At 51.7% G+C, this 20,393-nt stretch overlaps 1 protein-coding gene across 4 annotated transcripts in view; it reads right to left on the bottom strand.

Moving 5' to 3' along the window:
- Window positions 1-3,553: 3,553 nt before the first annotated feature.
- CEMIP (cell migration inducing hyaluronidase 1) overlaps window positions 3,554-20,393 on the bottom strand; it is a 160,708-nt gene continuing 143,868 nt past the window's right edge. For all 4 annotated transcript variants that reach the window (XM_027957132.2, XM_042235148.1, XM_042235149.1 and 1 more), the window contains 7 exons: window positions 18,436-18,647; window positions 17,057-17,242; window positions 13,738-13,942; window positions 13,466-13,552; window positions 12,379-12,536; window positions 8,572-8,672; window positions 3,554-6,482 (listed from right to left, as the gene is read on the bottom strand). In XM_027957132.2, coding sequence (XP_027812933.1) covers window positions 6,355-6,482; window positions 8,572-8,672; window positions 12,379-12,536; window positions 13,466-13,552; window positions 13,738-13,942; window positions 17,057-17,242; window positions 18,436-18,647 — 1,077 coding nt within the window. In that variant the 3' untranslated portion in view covers window positions 3,554-6,354. The remainder of the gene's footprint in view (window positions 6,483-8,571; window positions 8,673-12,378; window positions 12,537-13,465; window positions 13,553-13,737; window positions 13,943-17,056; window positions 17,243-18,435; window positions 18,648-20,393) is intronic.

Below are 20,393 nucleotides of genomic sequence, written 5' to 3'. Positions count from 1 at the left end.
ATCTTCTCTTCCTCCGGATACTTCCAGTCCCCTACGAGGGGTTCCCTTGCCCCCCTCACTTGGCTTAGGGGAGAGCCCTTAGGAGAGGGGAACTCCCAGAGCACACTCTACTCTTTTGAATTTCCTATCCTCCGTTCTTTTGTGTGTGTGTGTGTGTGTGTGTGTGTGTGTTTTCAAAATTATAGTTGATCCCAGGTGGCGCTAGTGGTAAGAGCCTACCTGCTAGTTCAGGAGCTGTGAGATGCGGGTTCAGCCCCTGAGTCGGGAAGATCCTGGAGAAAGGCATGGCAGCCCACTCCAGCATTCTTGGAGAATCCCACGGACAGAGGAGCTTGGCGGGCTACAGTCCACGTGGTCAAAAAGACTTGGACACAACTGAAACAACTCTGTTTCAGTTGTACAGCAAAGTAATGTGTTTATACGTATATATGTATATATCTATATTAAAAAAATTATTTCCCATTATAGTTTGTTACAGGATATTGAATATAGTTCCCTGTGCTATACAGTAAATCCTTGTCACTTATTTTATATATAGTAGTGTCCATGTGTTAACCCAAAACTCCCAATTTATCCCTCCCTTGATTCCCCCTTGGTAACCATAGATTTGTTTTCTATGTCTAAGAGTCTGTTTTGTAAATAAGTTCTTTCATACTATTTTTTTTAGATTCCACATATGAGTGATATCACATAAGATTTGTCTTTTTTTCTGACTTACTTCACTTAGTATGACAGTCTCTAAATCTACCCATGTTGCTGCAGATGGCATTATTCCATTCTTTTTCATGGCTGAGTAGTCGTCCAATGCGTATATGGACTGTACACGCATGCATGCTCAGCCACTTCAGTCACGTCCAGCTCTTTGCCATCCTGTGGACTGCAGCCCACCAGGCTCCTCTGTCCATGGGATTCTTCAGGCAAAAATACTAGAGTGGGTTGCCATGCTCTCCTCCCCAGGAATCAAAACCACGTCTCCTTCTTTGTGGGCAGATTCTTTACCCTTCCGCCAGCACTGAAGCCTTTGCCTATGTACTACATCTTTAGCCATTCCTCTGGCTATGGACACTTAGCTTGCTTCCATGTTTTTGTGGCTTTCTCCATGCAGACGGGGCCAGGTGTGGTCGCCTTGTCACCTAACACCTGGCAGTGACTCCTCTCTGGGCGCCTGGTGACTGTTGAAGGGCCACGTGTGAAGGGGCCCCACGTCCACCCTTTGTCTGCACTCTAGGGTATCTCCTGCTCCTTGCTCTCTGCACTGAGCTGGCTGCAGTCTCCTGTTGCTTCCTTTGAGCCTGCTCTCTCAGTCCTCCCAAATGCCTTTTCTACTTCGCTAACCAAACCGGTGCACTGTGCACTTACTCAAGCAGCCAAACTCCCGGCTGAGGAGTCACCAGGGACCCCCCTCCCATCGTCAGACCTCGTGGTCCCTGCAAACTGCCCGTGTCTGGCTGGCCTGCCTTCCCTCTCACGGTCGCTCTCTGGTTTACGCCCAGCCGTCTTCAAGCCCACACCTCTGGTTCCTTTCCCAGCACCCAGGCTGTGCCTCTCATGAAAGGGCCCCATTCCTCATCTGACCTTGATCCCCAGACTGCCTCTAGTCCCATCCATGCTCATGGACCCCTGACCACTCCAGCTGAGAACTCTCCTCCCTCAGAGCTCTCTGCCTCACCACTCACTGGGTGTGGGGACTGCAGGGTCTCTACTAGGGTCTTTTTTCCCCCCATTTAGTGTTATTTCTTCCCTTTTATTTATGCTTTAAAATTAATTAATCGATTATTTTTGGCCGTGCTGGGTCTTCACTGCTGCACGGGCTTTGTCTGGTTGCAGTGCTCGGGCTTCTCACTACGGTGGTGCTTCTCTTGTTGCAGAGCACGGGCTTTAGGGTGTGGGCTCAGTGGTGGTGCTACACGGGCTTAGTTTCCCCGAGGCATGTGTAACCTTCCTGGACCGGGGATCGAACCCTTGTCCCATGCACTGGCAGGTGGATTTTTAACCACTGGCCACCAGGGAAGTCCTCCATGGAGGTCTTTGATGTTCTACTTCGGGCCGTGTCTGGCACTGAGCAGATGCTCAGAACTAGTTGTCAAGTGAGTGGAGAGATGCACCCTCCCCACTTCCCCAGGCGAAGTTTCTTGAGGGCAGGGGCCACGGCCCTTTCACTCACACTGACCCAGGGTGCTCAGGCTGCTTTGCCAGATGGACAGCTGGCCCTCCACATATGCAGGTTTCTGCATTCACTGATTGAACCAACTGCGGATGGAAAACACTACACGATCATAGGTTGGTTGAATTCTGGGACACAAACCCCACAGAAAGAGAGAGCAGACTATGAGGGATTTGAGCATCCTCTGATTTTGGTGTCCAAAGGGATCCTAGAATCAGTCCCCTGTGGATACCAAGGGATGACTTGACAGCTTGATAGCACCAATCTGGTGCTAGCCCCTTTAAGTGGACTGAACACACACACACACACACACACACACACACACACACACACACACACACACACACACACACACACACACACATTAGGAGCATAGATTTTTAAAAATCCAGTGTACGGGCCCCTAAAGCTTTCTGGAAATCATCAAGAAAAGAACCTTTTTTGTTGATGGAAATGTTTTATATATTCCTTGACCAGTATGGTAACCACTAGACATATGGATTGGGCCTCCCAGATGGCGCTACTGGTGAAGAACCTGCCCGCCAATGAAGGAGACATGGGTTGAATCCCTGGGTCGGGAGGACCCCCTGGAGAAGGGAATGGCAACCCACCCCAGCATTCTTGCCGGGAGGATCCCATGGGCAGAGGAGCCTGATGGACAATAGTTCATGGGGCTGCAGAGTTGGACTTGACTGAAGCGACTTAGCATGTACACATGCAGACATATGGAGTATTGAGTGCTTCAGATAGGTCATTGTAACCAAGGAACTGAATTTTCAATTGTATGTCATTGTAATTAATCTCAGTGTAGGTGGCTTTATGTGGCCAGTGGCTGCCTTACTGCACAGCACAGTTGTAGGACCCTCCCACTCACCCCATTCTAAGCTTCTCACTTTCTCCTCCCCAGACCCCCAAGCCTCTGTCACCTCTGCCTAGGGTTCCCCTCTAACCTGCTTCGCCACCCGCCTCGTCTGGCAGCTTGAGTTGGACCTATCTCTCCACCTCAGTCTCCATGTTCTCCGCAGACATCGTGTTTGGCCTCTGCCCAAACTGTACCCATGAGGAAGAAACAGGCTTGCTTCAAGTCCAGACTCCACTAACCTCTGGCTTTCCCCCAGGGAGGGTGCTGCCTTGACAGCTCTCTGATGCTTAGGGGTAAGGAGGACACAGTCCGGCATGGATGTGCCAGCCACATGAACGGCAGCTTTCCTCTCCTAGGACCTTCTCCACCTGCTCTCCTGAGCGCCCCCTTGTGGACAGGATGAGGTAGGACACATAACTGGTTCTTCGAAGTGAGCGGCCAGCGCGGCAAAGGGTAATTTCCTGTCTTATTTCTCTGGCTTAAGGTGAGACCCACTTTAATGGAAAATAAACAAGCAGTCAGGTGGATGACATCCTTTTTACGTTTACTACAGTACAGCAAGATTTTCCAAACCAGAGCCGATGTCTGCTGCAAGCAGAAGGCCCTGGGTACACACACCCCTTTCAAGCGGTCCAAAGGACATACCCAAATAAGACATTTAAGACGATTCTTCATTTCTCCGACAACAATTTCTCGAAGTGCATAATAGAATAAATAAATAGAAAATATATCTTTGTTCATAGTGACGCCTACAAGAAACGTTTACATACAAAACACACTATACATCTAATTCCCGAAAAAGGACCAGCTATTTCGGCAACAGGAAAAAGAAAAGCATTTCAGAGGAGTGTTTTTTTTTTTTTAAAAGGCCTAACTCATCTTGAGGCTTCCAAACAGAAAGAAAAACAAGAACAATTTTCTAAGCAGTAAGAAAATTTGTGCTACCAAGGACATGCCCAGACACGGGCTCTTGGTGAATGGTTTTGGAAGGAACGTTATATGCACAGATCTTGTGCTGTTTGACAAATGTACAACTCTGAGGATTTTCAAATAGATATTTTCTTTCCATGAACTGAACCAAAGACAGTCAATATTCCTGGCCATCGGAAGTGATCGCACCCTAAGTGGTTCACAGTGTGAGACCCTTGCGTTAAGAGTTTAGGAAAACTCAACAGGACTGTAGACGAAAAGAACATGAGGTCATCTGAACTTTCCTCCCCATGGCCTCTGATCTTCCTGGAAGAGGTCCCTGCAGGGACTCGGGCCTCTGAAGCTGCCGTGTCCTTAGAGGCAGAGTCCCACTGTCACCCCCTAGCAGCTGAAAGACTTGTTTAGTGGGAAAAACCTCTTTGGCGACTGGCTCACCCTGGGAGCGGGGGGTGGACTTAAGGCTGAGCCTCACTGGGTGCAGCTGAACAGATGAGGACAAGAAGGGAATGAGTTTGCGGTTGGGGCAGAAGAAGGGACAGACATGGTCATCATGAGACCCAGGGTGACCCTGGGGTCTCACGAGAGAGTATAAACCACAGACAGAGTTTTCCTTTTCCAGAGCTCTCCTGGCTCTCCAAGGTGGGCAGTTCTCCAAGAGGGCCTGGGGTGGATGGACCCTGGAGATCCACCTAGCCAGCTCTCCAAAGATGTGTCAGGGTGGCCTGACACTGTCTGCTGGGCGCGCCTGTGGACCTGCAGATGCAGATAGCACCAGTGCAGTGATTGCGGTGGCTGGGCGCCCCTCCAGAGGGCTGGTAAGTTTGAGCCAAGTGGAGGCTGCAGGGCCTCCAGAGCCCACAGGAGGGAGCCCTTGTGTGCACGGTGAGGGGCCCGGGGCAGAAACAGTCCTGGCCAACAGCTCTCTAGTCTCATCTTTTCTCCCTTCTAGGGGGCTTGTCTTTCAGGAGCGTCTGACCCCTCCGGCCGGCAGTTGAGGCAGCGTGGTGTGGCAGTGAGTGTGGGGAGTGGGGGCTCCCGTCCTGGCCCTGTTCTGGCCGTGTGGTTCTTCCCCTTCTTGGAGTCTCATCGTCCCATCTCTACAACTAAGGCTTTGGACTAGGTGTCTCCTAAGGCCCTTTCTGGCTCCGAAAGCCCAGGCACCCTGAGGTGTGAGCGCTTCTTGGGGGCTCCCCAATGAGGAGCAGATGGGCCCCCCATGGAGGAGCCCACCCTTCTCGACTTGACTCCAGCCTCTGTTGGAGTCATAGGTGGGGCCAGCTGGCCCACATTCTGGGTGTCAGGGGCCCACCAGCATCCCTCTGATGCACGCTTCTCTGCTATGGGTGGGGCAGTGAGTCCAGGGCAATGGGCCACCTTGAAGTCATCCAGCTTTGCCAGGAAGGGATCAGCCTCTGAATGCTCTAGAGGCTGCCCCATCCCTGCCACCCATAAGCCCCCTGCCCTTCAACCCTACGAGCCCAGGGCCTCTCCTGCAAGAAGCTTCCAGACCCACCCGAGCACATAAACCCTTTCTTTCCCTCCTGGGAGCCCTCTCAGGATTCTCTGCCTAGCATCAGAAGGCACTTACACTGACCGTCTGTTGCACCAGACAGCCAAGCCCCTCACCCTGGGCCTTGCTTCTCACGCCTCCATCCTGTCTGCCCGGAGCGCCCAGCATCATGGATGTCAGCTGAGAAGAATGTTCTCGCCTACCGCTGGACTCCAGACACAACATGAGAAGCCACAGACTTCTGGGCTCTCAGAACTGAAAGGGCCTTTAAAAGTCACCTAGTCCAGCTCATGGCCTGGGCGCCAAGTCTCCTGAGAGGCTGACCTCCTCCGGAGGCAGGCTCGTCCTCCCCGAGGGCAGCTGGTTCCATCTTGGTGGGCTCTGTCTACACCCGAGCTCTGAACCCAGTGGAGGTCGGGTCCCGCCTACAGGAATGAGGATCCTTCCTGCACCTCCCACCCTAACACTGAGCTGGAGAGCATGGAGATCTGTGAGCGACCGTGCCCTCCCACCCCCAGGTTTCCTCCCAGCTGGAGCAGAACTCCTGCCAAAGGGGACCTTTTTTGCCAGTAGAGCCCAGGGCTCCCTGTGGCCCCCACAGCCCCCACTGCAGAGGCACAGACAGAGAGGCCCCCGGGAGGCTGCAGGGAGGAGAAGGTTTGCAGCATCAGCCCACATGGCCCCGGGGGCTGCAGGTAGACACTTGAGGGGGATGGGCGGCAGCACCAGGGGGCTCGGAAGCCTCCCCCTGGCCCATCAGGGCTGACACGTGGCCTTCCCCGGCAGCTGCCAGACCGGGGCTGTGGGAACCGGCCTTGCTGCCCCGGGCTGCTGCCCAGACTCCAGTGTCAGGGTCCACTGTGGGGGTGCACGGGGTGGCGGCGGTCCTCACAGCTTCTTCTTCCTCACCACCGGGATGGGCACCACTTGGAAGATTTTGGCATGGTGGTCCTCAGTGTCCAGGGTCACCCAGGTGGGCCGGAAGCTGCCTTTGAAGCCGACAAATACCATTTTCTCTGCAAAGCAGTAAAGTCGCCTAAGCATAAACTTCACGAGAGAATGGCTATGTACCCACTGCCTTCTGGGGTTCCCCATCGCCATTCCCTGGCCCCCACCAGGTTCCCCCTCCTCTAGCTGCACTGGAATGTGCTTCCCTGGGAAGAGCTTTGTGCCATGTTACCAATGGTGCCTGGTGTTGGTCTGTCTGGGGCACACAGGGTCTCACCTGAGCCTCCAGCCACTTGTGTGAAGTGCTGGCTCTTCTCTATGCAGGGGATCCCCCCCAAGAAACCAGTCGCCATCAAGCTGACCCTACAATTAGCAGCAAGTGCCTGCTCCTCTCTGAAGCCCTGTGTCCCCATCTGTCAAGTAATGGCATTCAACTACAAGATCTCTGCCCTGGCTCCAATATCCCGTGGCTTTAGAAGGAAGTTCTGAACAGGAGAGAAATTTGCCCAGGGGCCCTGAGCAGATGGTGTGGCTCAGTCAGAGCTCTTGAATCCCAAGCCCCACGCGGGGCCCTCTGTCCCACAGCTCAGAGCTTGGCCCTGTCCGAGGGATGTGGGTATTCACGTTGACACTGGGGAGTGGCCTCGCCTGGTAGGCTGTACACATGCATCACCCCTGGGAAAGTGTCCCTTGACTGAGCAACGTCACCTTTATGTTCATCAGTTTTTGACAACAGGGTCTTAATTAATTGATTTTTTTTTTTTTTTTTGCCCAGTCATCTAGCATGTGAGATCTTTTTTCCCTGACCAGGGATTGAACCTGCACCCCCGGTATTGGAAGGCAGATTCTTAACCACTAGACCACTGGGGAAGTCCCAGGATACTAATTTAAGGCAGATGCTTTCAGTACTGGGCTAGGGAAGACGCTTCTCTTTTCCTTGTTTTCTCTTTTGGCTCACTGGAAGGACTTTCATTGTTTCTGAATTTTCTCTGCAAGAGGCCTGGGATAAGCTTCCCATATCAAAGCTGCTAGCTTTGATGTGTTTTGCAGTCAGGATGGCCTGGCTGCTAAGGATGGCTGGCTTTGAGTTAGAATATTAGGATCCAAATTCTAATCTTAAATGACTAATTCTTGAGCGTCTCTACCTTAAATGGAAATCACAGTACCTGTCATGTATGTTATTAATGAATAACAATAAATAGGATGTTCAGCAAGGCACAAGGCTGGGTATTTACATGATAACTATTGAGTTGGTCAAAAAGTTCATTCATGTTTTTCTGTTACAAAAAAAAAAAAAAAAAACAGAAACAAATACGATGTTCTATAACTTTGTATGGAAAACCCAAATGAAGATTTGGCCAACCCAATACAGTGGACATTATTATCAGGAAGGTTGCTTGGCCTCCTCTTTCAGCCTCCCCAAGGACTGTCTCATCACACAGTCTGTGATGATGGTGATGAAATGCTGACATTTCTGTCCTGGTTGGCTTCCTCCCTGAGGGGCCTGTGCCAGGCTTTATGGCAGAAGAGCTGTGTGACGTTGGACAAGCCATATATATTCTCAAATGAGAGCTTTGCCAGCTGCAAAGGACTGTACAAATGCTGGCCGTTGGCAGGAAAGCTGGGGCAGAGGTAGTGACTCTGGCAGATCCAGGCAGCAGGGTCAAACTGAGCCCCGTGGATTGTTTTTCATTCGCTAAGTCGTGTCCGACTCTCTGTGACTCCATGGACAGTATCTCACCAGGCTTCTCTGTCCAGGGAATATTCCAGTCAAGGATACTGGAGTGGGTTGCCAGTTCCTCCTGCAGGGGATCTTCTCGACCCAGGGATGGAACTCATGTCTCCTGCATTGGCAGGCGGGTTCTTTACACTGAGCCACCAGGGAAGCCCTTTCTGCTGATACTTTTGTGGATTAAAAGGGCCACTTGCTGAGTCGATGGGTAAGTGACTCTATCAATTTCCTTCGGGTGTCTGATCATGTGTTAGAATGGCATTGCCGCAGGGCAGGGACGGTGACCAGGGAGCCTCTTGCCCTGCACAACTGTGGACTGCTGCTTGTGTTAAAGATTCTGAGGTCACACAGGTTCGGGGGGAAGTGTTCTGGCCTCAGCAGGAGGCCCAGGCATCCAAACTCAGGGTCAATGGAAGAACCCTTACCTTTCAGTTTGAGCCCCTTGTGTGCCCCGAGTTTTTCCAGTACTCTGGTCCACGGGCCTCTGGAGATGTATCTTCCCTTTGATGCCATGAGAACTATGGAACTGAACCAGAAAGGACAAATGAGAGGACTGGATAACAAAGTGGGGTCAGGGGTTTCTGGGCAGGGATGCTGTATGGTGGCTGGTAGGACTTGAGTCAGCAGTGCCCAGAGCCCTGCCAGGGACCGGGGGAGAGCAGGACTGTGTGTCGAGCTGACCGGCTCTTTCCATGTGATGACCGACATCCTGAACACCCTCCCACACGTCTGGCTGCAGTTGGTGCCTGTGATCTCTCTGAGCCTGCTCTCAGCTCACTGCTGCTCCATGGCTGTCCTCAAGGAGGACAAAGCTGGCACACAGAGCCCACCATCGGGGACCAGCACCCACGCCAGAGCCCGGCACACAAATGACTTCTGTGTGTATTTCTTAACCTGAAGGTACAAGGATTGTGTAGGACCCAATGGAAATGTGGTGATGGACAAAGCAGAGTGTTGAGTCACCCTGTACTCAGGGGAGGGTTAACCCCTCAAGTTCATGCCCCCTATCTCCACTCAGGCAGGACAGTGTGACTGTTCCATGCTACAAATGGGGAGATGAAGGCATGTGGTTACTAAGCGCTCGGTTGAACAAAAAGAATGGAAAAACCTGATTTAATTCTTTGGCCAAGCCAATAGCTAGGATGACCTGCCGAAGGGGAGCCATGCCTGGGATGGGAGGAGGAGCAGGCCTGGGGCTGCCCAGACCGAAGGACTTGACTTGCAAGAGTCCTGCTGAGGAGCTGAGATCTCTAGTCCCCTGGCCCGGGTGCGATCGGGCCAAAGTGCTGGAGAACGGCCCCTGTGGGGGTCCACGCAGCCTGCTGAGCCAGCCAGCGGGAGATGCACACCCCCCCAGGCGCAGAAGCGGGGCAGGGCCCACTGGGCCTTCTAGCGTTCCTCTCAGAGGAGTCCTGTAACCACAGACCGCAGTCCAGACATGGAAAAACTGCATAGGACTCTGGAAGCCGTTGTTACCCCTATACGTGTCCCGTAGGGAGCAGAAAGACAGCTGTCAAAATGTAAAGAGCTCGTGTGTGGGAAGAGCAGAGAAGAGGGGAACTGGGCCGCCCCGGCTCCTCTGGATCACAGAGGGCTGGCGGGGAGGAGGGCAGTGCGTTGCCAACACCCTTGACTCTGGATTCTGGATCCAGGCTCTGTTCCCAGGAGACTGTCCCCGTCGCTCCCATTCAGAAACGAAGCTAACACCCCTTTGGCTCAGTTAAACCTCCTTGCTGGGCTGGACTCAAATGAAGAGCATGCCCTCTGGGAGTAGGGTGGGAGACAGATGGAGCTACTCATGTGACCCGGCCTCCTGGCAGCACCAGAAGCTGCCTGTACTCTTCAGGGGCCCCTCTCTGCCTGGCCTGAGCTTCTCATGCCCACTGAGCCCCCACACCTGTCAACACGAGGCTCCCAAGGGGTGCTGACTGAGGCAGCCCCCGGAAGCCATCCCGGAAGGTTCTGGTGTGAGTGGTTGCGTCCTCCTTTCCCTGGGGCCCTGGGGCTGGGGTGGCCCTGTGGGTGGGGTGGAAAGATGGGGCCACCTGGCTGGGACCCGCGGGGACAGTGGGGCAGGACCTGCCTTGCATTATTCCTTCAACCCTTGCTGCTCTCCCTGAGGTCTGGGGGGTACCCGGTTCTTGCCTGGGTACCCAGTGCCAACCCAGGGCATGCTTCAGAGCAGGTACTTGGTGAGGGCTGTCCCCAGCAAGGTGCACTGGGGCTGCAGCACGGGCTGAGAGGAGCCCTGGATGGGGAGACCCCATGCCTCTCACCCCTGGTTTTTAACAGAGCAGCTTTGCATTGCGATTTCTTTCTTTCTTTCTTTCTTTTTTTATTTGCTTGGGCTCAGAAGTTGCAACACACTGGAGCTTAGTTGCTCTGCAGCACCTCAGTTCCTGATCAGGGATCAAACCTCGTCTCCTGCATTGCAAGGCAGATTCTTAACCATTCGGACCACCAGGGAAGTTCCTGCATTTCCATTTCTTATTCTAGGCTTCTGCATCCTATTTCATTTCCAGGAAAACTCCTCTGACCCCAAAAGGCAAGAAAACTAAAAATCTCTAGATGAGCCTCTTTTTCCCCAAGTCAGCTAATCTCCTGCCTCGGTATGAATCTGCATGTGAAAACATGATGCTGAAGAAGCTCATGACCAAAGGTGGTCAAGCACCACCCCTGTCTTTGGAATCTCACAGAGCGTCCAGTTCAAGTCAGGCCCTCGTATAGCATCTGGGAAGCACGTTTGTTTTCATCAGTAAATATTTTCCAAGCACCTCCTGGATGACAGGTACCACATGAAGCACTTAGACTGCCTGCTAGCCCAGGTTGTGGCTTTGGAGTGAATTCTCCCTTATACCAGAAATGAAAATACGAGCTGGATACGATCCCCGTACTGCTGTATTTAAAATGGATAACCAGCAAGGCCTACTGTATAGCACATGGAACTCTGCTCAGAGTTACGTGGCAGCCCAGATGGGAGGGGAGTTTGGGGGAGAATGGATACATGTATGTGTGTGGCTCAGTCCCTTTGCTGTCCATCTGAAACTATCACAACACTTAATTGGCTCTTTGCTAATATAAAATAAAAGGCTTAAAAAAAATAAAAATCCAGACCCTAGATGAGGAGCAGATACATCCACTGGTCCTCTGTGGGGGGCAGGGATGGGTAGAAACTTTTGGATGGATCAGAAGAGACCTCACCAAACAGGTGACGTGTGAGTTAGTTTTGGAAGGTGGCAGAGAAATTACCCCTAGGAAAGGGGACAGGGGACACCTGTGTTTAAGAAGCTTAATGCCCCCCGGCAAGTATGGTGGGTAGATTCACGTGGGAGAGGCTGGGCGAGGGAGTCTCTTGGGTCACTGTGCTGACAGTGTGGGTGGCAGACTGGAGGCAATGCAGAGGATGTCATGGGATAATGAGCAGGGGAGCCACGGTGCAGGCCGGCGACAGGTGTGGTTACTGAGTGTGATGATGTCAAAACGAGAGAAAGACCAGAACCAAATGTGATGCCTGGACTCTGGTGTAGCTAGTTGCCTGGATGGGAGATGACGATTTCACCAAAATGTGGCCAAGAGGGGTGGCTGGTTTAGAGGATTAAAAAAAAAAAATGATGAGAATTCAGTTCCATAGGGGACATTTGGGTGGCAGAGTCCAAGTGGCCATTGGATAAAAATATCTGGCATTTAGCAGGGAGACGGGGGCTGGAGAGGCTTGGCAGCCACCAACATTTGGATTGCAGTGAGTGCGGGCGGGGATGAGCTCACGCTGGGAGAGTGTGCCGGGTGGGGGCGGAGGGCCGGGGCAGGCTTCCCATGTGTAGCTGGTAGACTCGGCCTGACCTGCATTCCCAGCAGCCCCGGGCTCCCATCTCAGAGGCACCAGGTAGGGAGCCTTCCTGGCCTGCTCCCATCATGGATGGGCAGACGGCTATTGTTATTGTTCAGTCGCTCAGTTTTGTCTGACTGTTTGCAGCCCCATGGACTGTAGCCCACCAGGCTCCTCTGTCCATGGGATTCTCCAGGCAAGAATACTGGACTGGATTGCCATTTTCTTCTCCAGGGGATCTTCCTGACCCACGAACTGAATTCGTGTCTCCTGCATTGCCAGGCAGATTCTTTACCAATGAGCCACCCAGGAAGCCGTGGACAGTGCGTGGAGGCTCCCTAAGCTTCCTCAGCCTGGACTGTGACGCAGGCCCCAGGGACAGGGAGGGGGCCTCGGCCAGACTCACTTGTCGGGGATGGTCGCCACGTAATTGAAGAGCTGCCAGGGGATGCCCTGCAGGATGGCGTTCCTGAAGCCGGTGTGGTTCAGCACCTGCCCGTGCTTCCCGTCAATCACCACCACCTGGATGCCGTCTTCGAAGCTGGGGTACTTCTTCCCGTCCACCTGCAGATGACAGGCAACACAGAGTGTGACGTGGAGGTCGGGAGGGGGTCCCTGAGGCTCTCCTGCCCACCTGGGTCCCACGTAGGCTCTGAAGGCAGAGGGCGCCAGTGCAGCTGTTCAAAGCATAAAACCCACTTCAGTCAGTTCCTACAGCCCTGCGTAGTGGCTAAAGGACATGTGTGTGTGTGTGTGTGTGTGTGTGTGTGTGTGTGTGTGTGTGTGCATGCTCAGTTGCTCAGTCATGTCTGACTCTTCACGACCACATGGCCTGTAGTCCACCAGGCTCCTCTGTCCATGGGACTTCCCAGGCAAGAGTGGGAATACTGGAGTGGGTTGTCATTTCCTCCTCCAGGGGATCTTCCCAACCCAGGGATCAAACTTGTGTCTCCTGCATTGGGAGGCAGGTTCTTTACCACTGAGCCACCTGGGATGGCCTCCCCGCAAAAAGACACATTTACTGCAACCTTTGGGAGTGACTGTATTTGGAGCAAGGGCCTTTGCAGATATAATTAAGTTAACGATCTCAAGATGAGGTCATCCTGGATCCCGGATGGGCCCGAAATCCAAAGGCAGATGTCCTTATAAGGACAAGGAAGAGGGCGGTCTGAAAGTCAGTGACATGGGGGAGAAGACCACATGAGGACAGGGCAGAGGCTGGGGGAATGCAGCTGTGAGCTAGGAAGGGGGGCATCCAGGCTGCTGGTGGCTGCAGAAGCTGGAGGAAGCCAGGGAAGGACTCGCCCTCAGCACCTGCAGGGGGAAACAACCCTGGCAGCCCTGTGGTGTCGGGCATCCAGCTTGTGAACTATGCGGGGAAGGTTCTGTTGTCTTCAGCCACCTGGCTGGCAGTCACTGGCAACCACAGCCCTAGGCACTGACACGAGGTCTCGGTGAGCAGAGACGCCCCGGGCACAGGGACGGAGGCTTACTTGGATGTACGCCAGGTCGTTCAGCAGGTGGAAGAAGCGCTGCTTGGCACTCTCCATCTTCACCTCCAAGAAGTGGTCCTTTGTCTTCTAGAGAAAAAACAAAAACCCAGGGTGGGTGTCAGGTTCAGGAAGTCCAGCGTCCAGCTCGAGGGCTGGTTAGCCCCCTCACTTCCCTGTAACCCCTCAGCCATGGGAAAGGGTTTAAAGAGGGGAGCAGAGGTCCGGAGAAGACCATGAGGGGCTTGGGGCTCGGCTGGCTGTCGGCCACTCACCAGCAGAGAACTGAAGAGCTTCTTGGGCATGGGCACGTCCACGATGGCCTTCTCCGTGAACCTGGGGTAGGCTGTGGCCGCGCAGTCACTGATGCCTGCGTTCTTTGGGATCAGAGCTTTAATCTTTATCCTTTCGCAGCCCTTCACAGAACAGAAGGCAAACTTCTCTCTCTCATTCTGAGCTTTCAGCTTCAGGAAAAGCAGCCTGCACACAGAAGCAGAGCGGGCGGTTCTCTTTGGCATCCACATCTTCCTCCTCCCCCCACCCGCTTTCCTCCTCCCTCTGCCTCCGCGCTCTGTGCTGGCCACAGTGCTAGACCCAGCAGGCCCCACAGAATGGAGGAGGACCCCCCCCCCACCTCCACAAGGTCGTACGTGGTTGGAGAAATGAAAAAAAAATGCATCGAGGAAAAAGCTAATACTGACAATTTTCATTTTCCGAGCACGTACTCTCTGCTCTGCTAGACACATGCCATTGACAGACATATTATCTCATTTAACCCTCAGACAATCTAGTCTGGCAAGCACTGTTATCCCATTTCTCGCATCTCAATGGCTCAGAGAAGTGAAGCGACTTGCCAGGACCACACAGCACAAAAGGGGCAGAGCTGGCATTTTATCCCCACCCTGTGCCTGGTGAGGAGAATGCTTTCTGGCTTCCTAACTTGGCACTTCTCCAGTTATAACAAGCTGGTTATCAGGTATCCTAGGGCATAGCAGAATAGAAGGTAGCCATTGAAGGCAGGTGCTCAGAACGTAAGAAAGAGTAACACATTTGTCAGGCAGAAAGATCATGGAAAACAGCCCTAAGAATTCAAAAAGCCTAAGAATTTGGCTTTCTACACAGGAAACAAGCATCTTACAACCGAGCTCGTCCCTGAGGCTGTCACTGAATTAAAGCCCAGTGTGATAATCAATAGGTATAATGATGAGCTAAGCAGCCAATAAAAAGGGTAAATTAAGCAGCAGAATCTGCTCTAAGGGGAAAACTGTAAACTAAAAAAATCTTTCATCAAAAAAGGTTCAACTTGTTTAGTGGCAGTTTACATTTGAAAAATTCACACCTCTGGAACAAAGCAATTCTCATGATCCTAAAAGAAGATATTACGCATAGATGGTGCGAGGAAGACTTCACCTTATTTACATTTTTAAAATCATAATAGTTTCTGCTGTTCTATGAGGGATATTTAATTCCTTCTCTAGTCTTCATATGGAGGGAGTTTTCTAGACACTCCTGGACCCATCCTGTCCCCTCACTGATGTCTTCCCGGGGAAAGTGGAGTGGCTCATTTGGCTGCTGGGTGTGGTATATAGGTCAGCCAACGGGGTGGGATGGGGGAGGCTCTGGTCTGCCCTCCGTGTACCCTGTTGTTGTTTAGTTGCTAAGTCGTGTCTGACTCTTTGTGGCTCCAAGGACTGTAGCCCGCCAGGCTCCTCTGTCCATGGGATTTCCGAGGCAAGAATACTGGAGTGGGTATTGCCACTTCCTTCTCCAGGGGATCTTCCTGACGCAGAGGTTTTACCCAAGTCTCTTGCATTGGTAGACGGATTCTTAACCACTCAGCCATCAGGGAATCTGCTTATTATTATTTACACGTCACTTGGAAGTTATTTCCTATGACATTTGTTATCCTCATGAATATTACTACAGGCATGAACGTTACCCAGGTCCTAAACCCTAAAGACCATGCTATAATCTCCACGGGTACCAAAAAGGAATAAGTTTTATTCACAAATACCACAGTCATATGAACATGGGATGCTTTCCTTTAATATTTTGGCATAGGCATCGGAATATCAAAGAGTATGCTGACTTCTTAAAAAACAGGCTTTCCCCTGGGACGTCAGATGAGTCTCCCGTCATCGCCAGGGTTCCCCAGGCAAGCTTTTCTCCTCCATTGGACTAGGAGTTCATAGCTGAGTTATTTGAACTCTTTTTTCATCTTTTATCTTGGTGTGCTATTCTGTTTTTCAAAAGTCATATGGTCAAATGAAGAGTTTTCAGGTAAGAATGAACAAAAAAAATTAGTTACCTTTTCAAAGCTTATAGAAAAACGACTCCAGCATTGTGTGGTGGCTCACTCAGGGCTACTTATGAATCACAACGCTGGTTTCAATGTCATTGCATGGCCACCCTCATGAAATAAGTAGCCTAGGGCTGGGTAGAGGCACCCAGTATTGGGAAGCTCTGCTCACTAGTGAGACATCTGTGGGACATCACTGAGATGTCATCAGCTCTGTCATCAGTGAGACAGGTCCCTCTTCACCTGCTGTCCTGTCTGCCCCACCACTGGTTTAGAACTGATGTGGGGAAGCGGTGCTCTACGCTGCCTCTCTAGACCCCAGCATTTTTACTTACACTTCTGACTTTCAAATCTGAATTTCCCTTTAATCAAATTGATAAAGCCCTATCTTTATAGATATTTCTAAGCATCCTCTATTTCCTAAATGTTGATTTCAATTCAAGGATGGAAAAAAAAAGTACACCAATTTCCCTGATGGTCCAGTGACTAAGACTCTTGGCTCTCAGTGCAGGGGGCCTGGGTTCCATCCCTTCTGGTCAGAGAACTAGATCCCACATGCTGCAACTAAGAATTTGCATGTCTCAACTAAAGATGCCATGAGCCACAGCTAAGACCCAGAGCAGCCAAATAAATAAATAAAAATATTTAAAAAAAAGAATGGAAAAAATGAATATGAAACAATTTTTTATCCTGAGTCCCTGGAGAGTTGGCTAACAACAGGCTCATTGCTCTGCAGACATGTCAGCATTCTTAAGATGTCAGAGTAAAACTCTCTCTAGGGAAGGTGACCTCCTAGCTCCCTGTCTCCAGGAACAGGGACTCTGTCCCCATGATGTCCCTACTGAATAGGACCTAGTGCAGTTCAGCAAAAAGGGGAGGACGTGGAGGTGCAGAGAGGTATGTGCTCAAGACCAGCCGCACCGAGTTCATGCTAGGTTCTCTGAACAAGTCGTTACCCTTCACCCTGTGCCTCCTCTCCTTATTTCTGAATCCAGGATGAGATCATCTGCTCTAGCTGGGGTGTAAGGAGCTGAGGTCACGTGCCACATTTTCTCAGTTCTAAGAGTCACTGTCTCACATTGTTTCTCCTGAAATACGTGGCTTCCCTATAATCCTCATGTATATTAAGAGCATGCTTATTTTCCTCCCACAGCCTCACAGCTTTAAAAACAACCGGTGGATGGTACAATCTGCCTGAGATCAGAAGTGCCTGGGAAAGGGTATTAGGTTACCCACTGCACGGTGGGTCTGGGATTACTGGAAAGGCTAGGGGACAACCTGAGAGGGCTCCTCACCCTGCGTCCTCGTCCCAGTAGTAGTGGCTGCGGCCAGGGTGGCTTTGCTCCACTTTGTCCATCTGCGAGGTCTTCACAAAGATGCCTGTCTTGGATGTCTGCTTCAGCAGGCGATTGTGGACGTCCGAGAGGATGGAGAAGGTGGTGCCCCGGGGGTAGCAGAGTCCCACTCGGATCCAGTCACCCCTAGAACCGGAAGGACAGTCATCAGGTGACGAGTAAGGGTGTCCCAGCCACGGGGCCTCTTTGGTGTGCACTGGACGAAGACCCAAGCATTCTCCACCGAATGGCATGTTCACTTTTCAGTGTGGAGTTTTGAAAGAACACTTGCTGTTGGTCATGACTGGGTCACACAGTGTTCAAGGACAGAGGGAGAAATGATGAGTGGATGATGGCCATGGGCCAGTGGGGTGTCCCAGGGTCTGCACTGTGTGTTCCATGTGGAACACTGGCTAGGAAAGATGAAAAGACCTTCTTCCAGCAGGGCTAGGAGCTTCCCTAGTGGCTCAGATGGTAAAGAATCTGTCTGCAATGCAGACCTGGGTTCAATCCCTGGGTCAAGAAGATCCCCTGGAGAGGAGACTGGCCACCCACTCCAATATTCTTGCCTGGAGAATTCCATGGACAGAGAAGCCTGGTGGGCCACAGTCCAGTGGGTTGCAAAGAGTCGGACACGACTCAGCGACTAACACTTTCACTTTTTCACTTCAACAGGGCCGGAGTAAAAAAACCAGGGTCGGTAAGATCTGGATTCAGCTCCTTCCTGGTTCAGCCTGATTGTGGGGCCCATCTCAGCTCTCTGGGTCTTCTTTTCTGCATGGGATAAATATCTGTCTCACGGGAATACTGTGCCAAGTTAACGATGTTCATGCACAGAAGATACGTGACATAAACAAATACATGAAGCGCTCTCCAGATGCCCTCAGCTTCACCCCTTCACCTCGCAGAGTCTCGTCTCTCTCTGTAAAACGAGGATGCCCGGGATTTTTGCCATACATCGAGCACTTCATAAACCAGGTGCTGGGTGCAATGCCTGCCGTACACTCTCACACTCCATCCTCACTACAACTCTGCGAAGTCACACTATGCAGGCTCATCTCCTAGATGAGGAAGGAACTGAGGCTCCGAGGGTCAGACACCCTGTGCGACGTCATCCATGCGTGGAACAGGGCCTCAGCCCGGGTCTTCTGCCTCTTAACCACTAGATGATGTCAAGCCCTCTAGGTGCACCCTCGTGAAGGGGTGACGTGGGCTAGCCTGGGATTCTGTGAGCAGTAAGCCCAGGACTTTGAAACGAGGCCCTGTTATCACCACAGCTTTGAGCGGAGCCAGGGCAGCTGTCCCCAGGTCACCTTGCTCCTATGAGGCCCCCTACTCACTTGTTGAAGTTGATGAGCCAGATGGTGAGCTCAGAGGGGGCGGTCTGGTCCCAGTGGATGGTGTAGCCCTTCTGCAGGGTGATGACTGGCTGGTACTGCTGGTAGTGTGTGCTCCTGGTCAGGGCCCCCTCCAGGTAGAGAGGGTGGTTGGGGAAGTCATTCTTGATGATCTTCATCCGCAGATTATTGGTCTTGTAGGCCTGAATGTACATCTTTTAGAGCCCAAAAAGGAAACACACAACGGGGCAATTACGAGGGGTCATCCCGGGAGCATCTGGTTAACATCTGAGCACAGAGTACACTTTCACAAGCGCTTGCTCTTCACAGAGCCCTTTTTAGAAAGCTTGAATGAGAGGAGGCCAAATAAGGGGGCATCTCTTTCTGCTGGTGAATGCGGCCCTAGCCGTTCTGTGCAAGCCAGCCAATGTTCTCCATTCATCTTCAAAAAAGTGCTCTGTTGAGGGGAGACCAGTGGGAACTTGGGAGGGGTGTCTGCTTAATAGGCAGAGAGCAAATTGAGGGGAAAGTCAGGGGGATCAGGAAGGAGGAGGGGAGAGAGGATTTTCACACTTCTGCTACAGAAGTAACCCCCCTGTAACCAGCTACTGTCCTGTCTGCATTTGAGAAAGAGCCTGGCGTGTGGCCGACTTCTCCCTCTCATCCTCGGTGTCTGGCATGAGTGGCTGGTCCCTGTGGCTGTTGGCACACATCAGGCGACCAATGGTGTCTCATTTCACAGGCAAACATGCAAGCAAGACTGTTAGCCACTTAATCCAAGGGACAGAAGAGCCTGACTGCTTTGAGCCACCCTTGGTTTAAAACACCATGTCCTGATGGAGAAAAGACGTGTGGCTGCCAAAAGGGGGAGGGAGGAGGGAGAAGGATGGATTGGGAGTCTGGGGTTGGTAGATGCAAACTATGATATTTAGAATGGATAAACAAGAGGGTCCCCATGTATAGCCCAGGAAACCAGATTCAATAGCCTGTGATAAGCCATAACGGAAAAGAGAGCCTGAAAAGAAAGTTTATGTGAGTATAACTGAGTCACTTTACTGCAGAGATTGGCACAACCTTGTAATTCAACTGTGTTGCTGTTTAGTCACTAACTTGTGTCGAACTCTTTTGTGATCCCATGGACTGTAGCCCACCAGGCTCCTCTGTCCATGGGATTTCCCAGGCAAGAATACTGGAGTAGGTTGCTAGTTCCTTCTCCAGGGGATCTTCCCGATCCAGGGATTGAATCCGAGTCTCCTGCACTGGTAGGCATATATATATTTTTAATCACTAAGCCATCTGGTGGGTGGTAGTGATTTAGTCGTTAAGTTGTATCTGACTCTCAAGACTCTATGGACTGAAGCCCACCAGGCTCCTCTGTCCATGGGATATCCCATGCAAGAATACTGGAGTGGGTTGCCATTTCCTTCTCCCTGAGCCACCTGAGAAGCCCTCAAATCAACTATATACTTCAATTTTTAAAATCCATTAAAAAACAAGCAACACCACATCCAGAACTCCCCTGGTGGCCCAGTGGCTAAGAATCTACCTTCCAATGCAGGTGATACAGGTCCAGTCCCATACTGGGGAAATAAAATCCCACATGACACAGAACTACTAAGCCAGTGCCCCACAGCCACCCAGCCTTCATGCTCTAGAGCCCTGCTCTGCAACTAGAGAAGCCCCTGTGCACAACTAGAGAAAGACTGCACGCTGCAACAAAGGTCCAGTACAGCCAAGAAATAAGCAAAATAAAGCACCGTGTCCTCTTTTAGGATGTGTCCCATATTCGTCAGGTGACATCCCTGTGGCTGTGGCCAAGAGAAAACATCGCATCAAGGTTCAGTAACGTTGTGCCTTTGGAAAGAAGGAGTTCTCTTCCTTTCTGCTTGTATCACATGTGAAATGGGAAGAGGAACTTCAACCCTGCCCTAACATGGAGTTGTCATGAGTCTAAGTGTTTA

Source organism: Ovis aries, chromosome 18 (genome assembly GCF_016772045.2).
Source record: "Ovis aries strain OAR_USU_Benz2616 breed Rambouillet chromosome 18, ARS-UI_Ramb_v3.0, whole genome shotgun sequence".
Lineage (NCBI taxonomy): Eukaryota > Metazoa > Chordata > Mammalia > Artiodactyla > Bovidae > Ovis > Ovis aries.
This window is presented reverse-complemented; position numbering and strand designations above follow the sequence as displayed.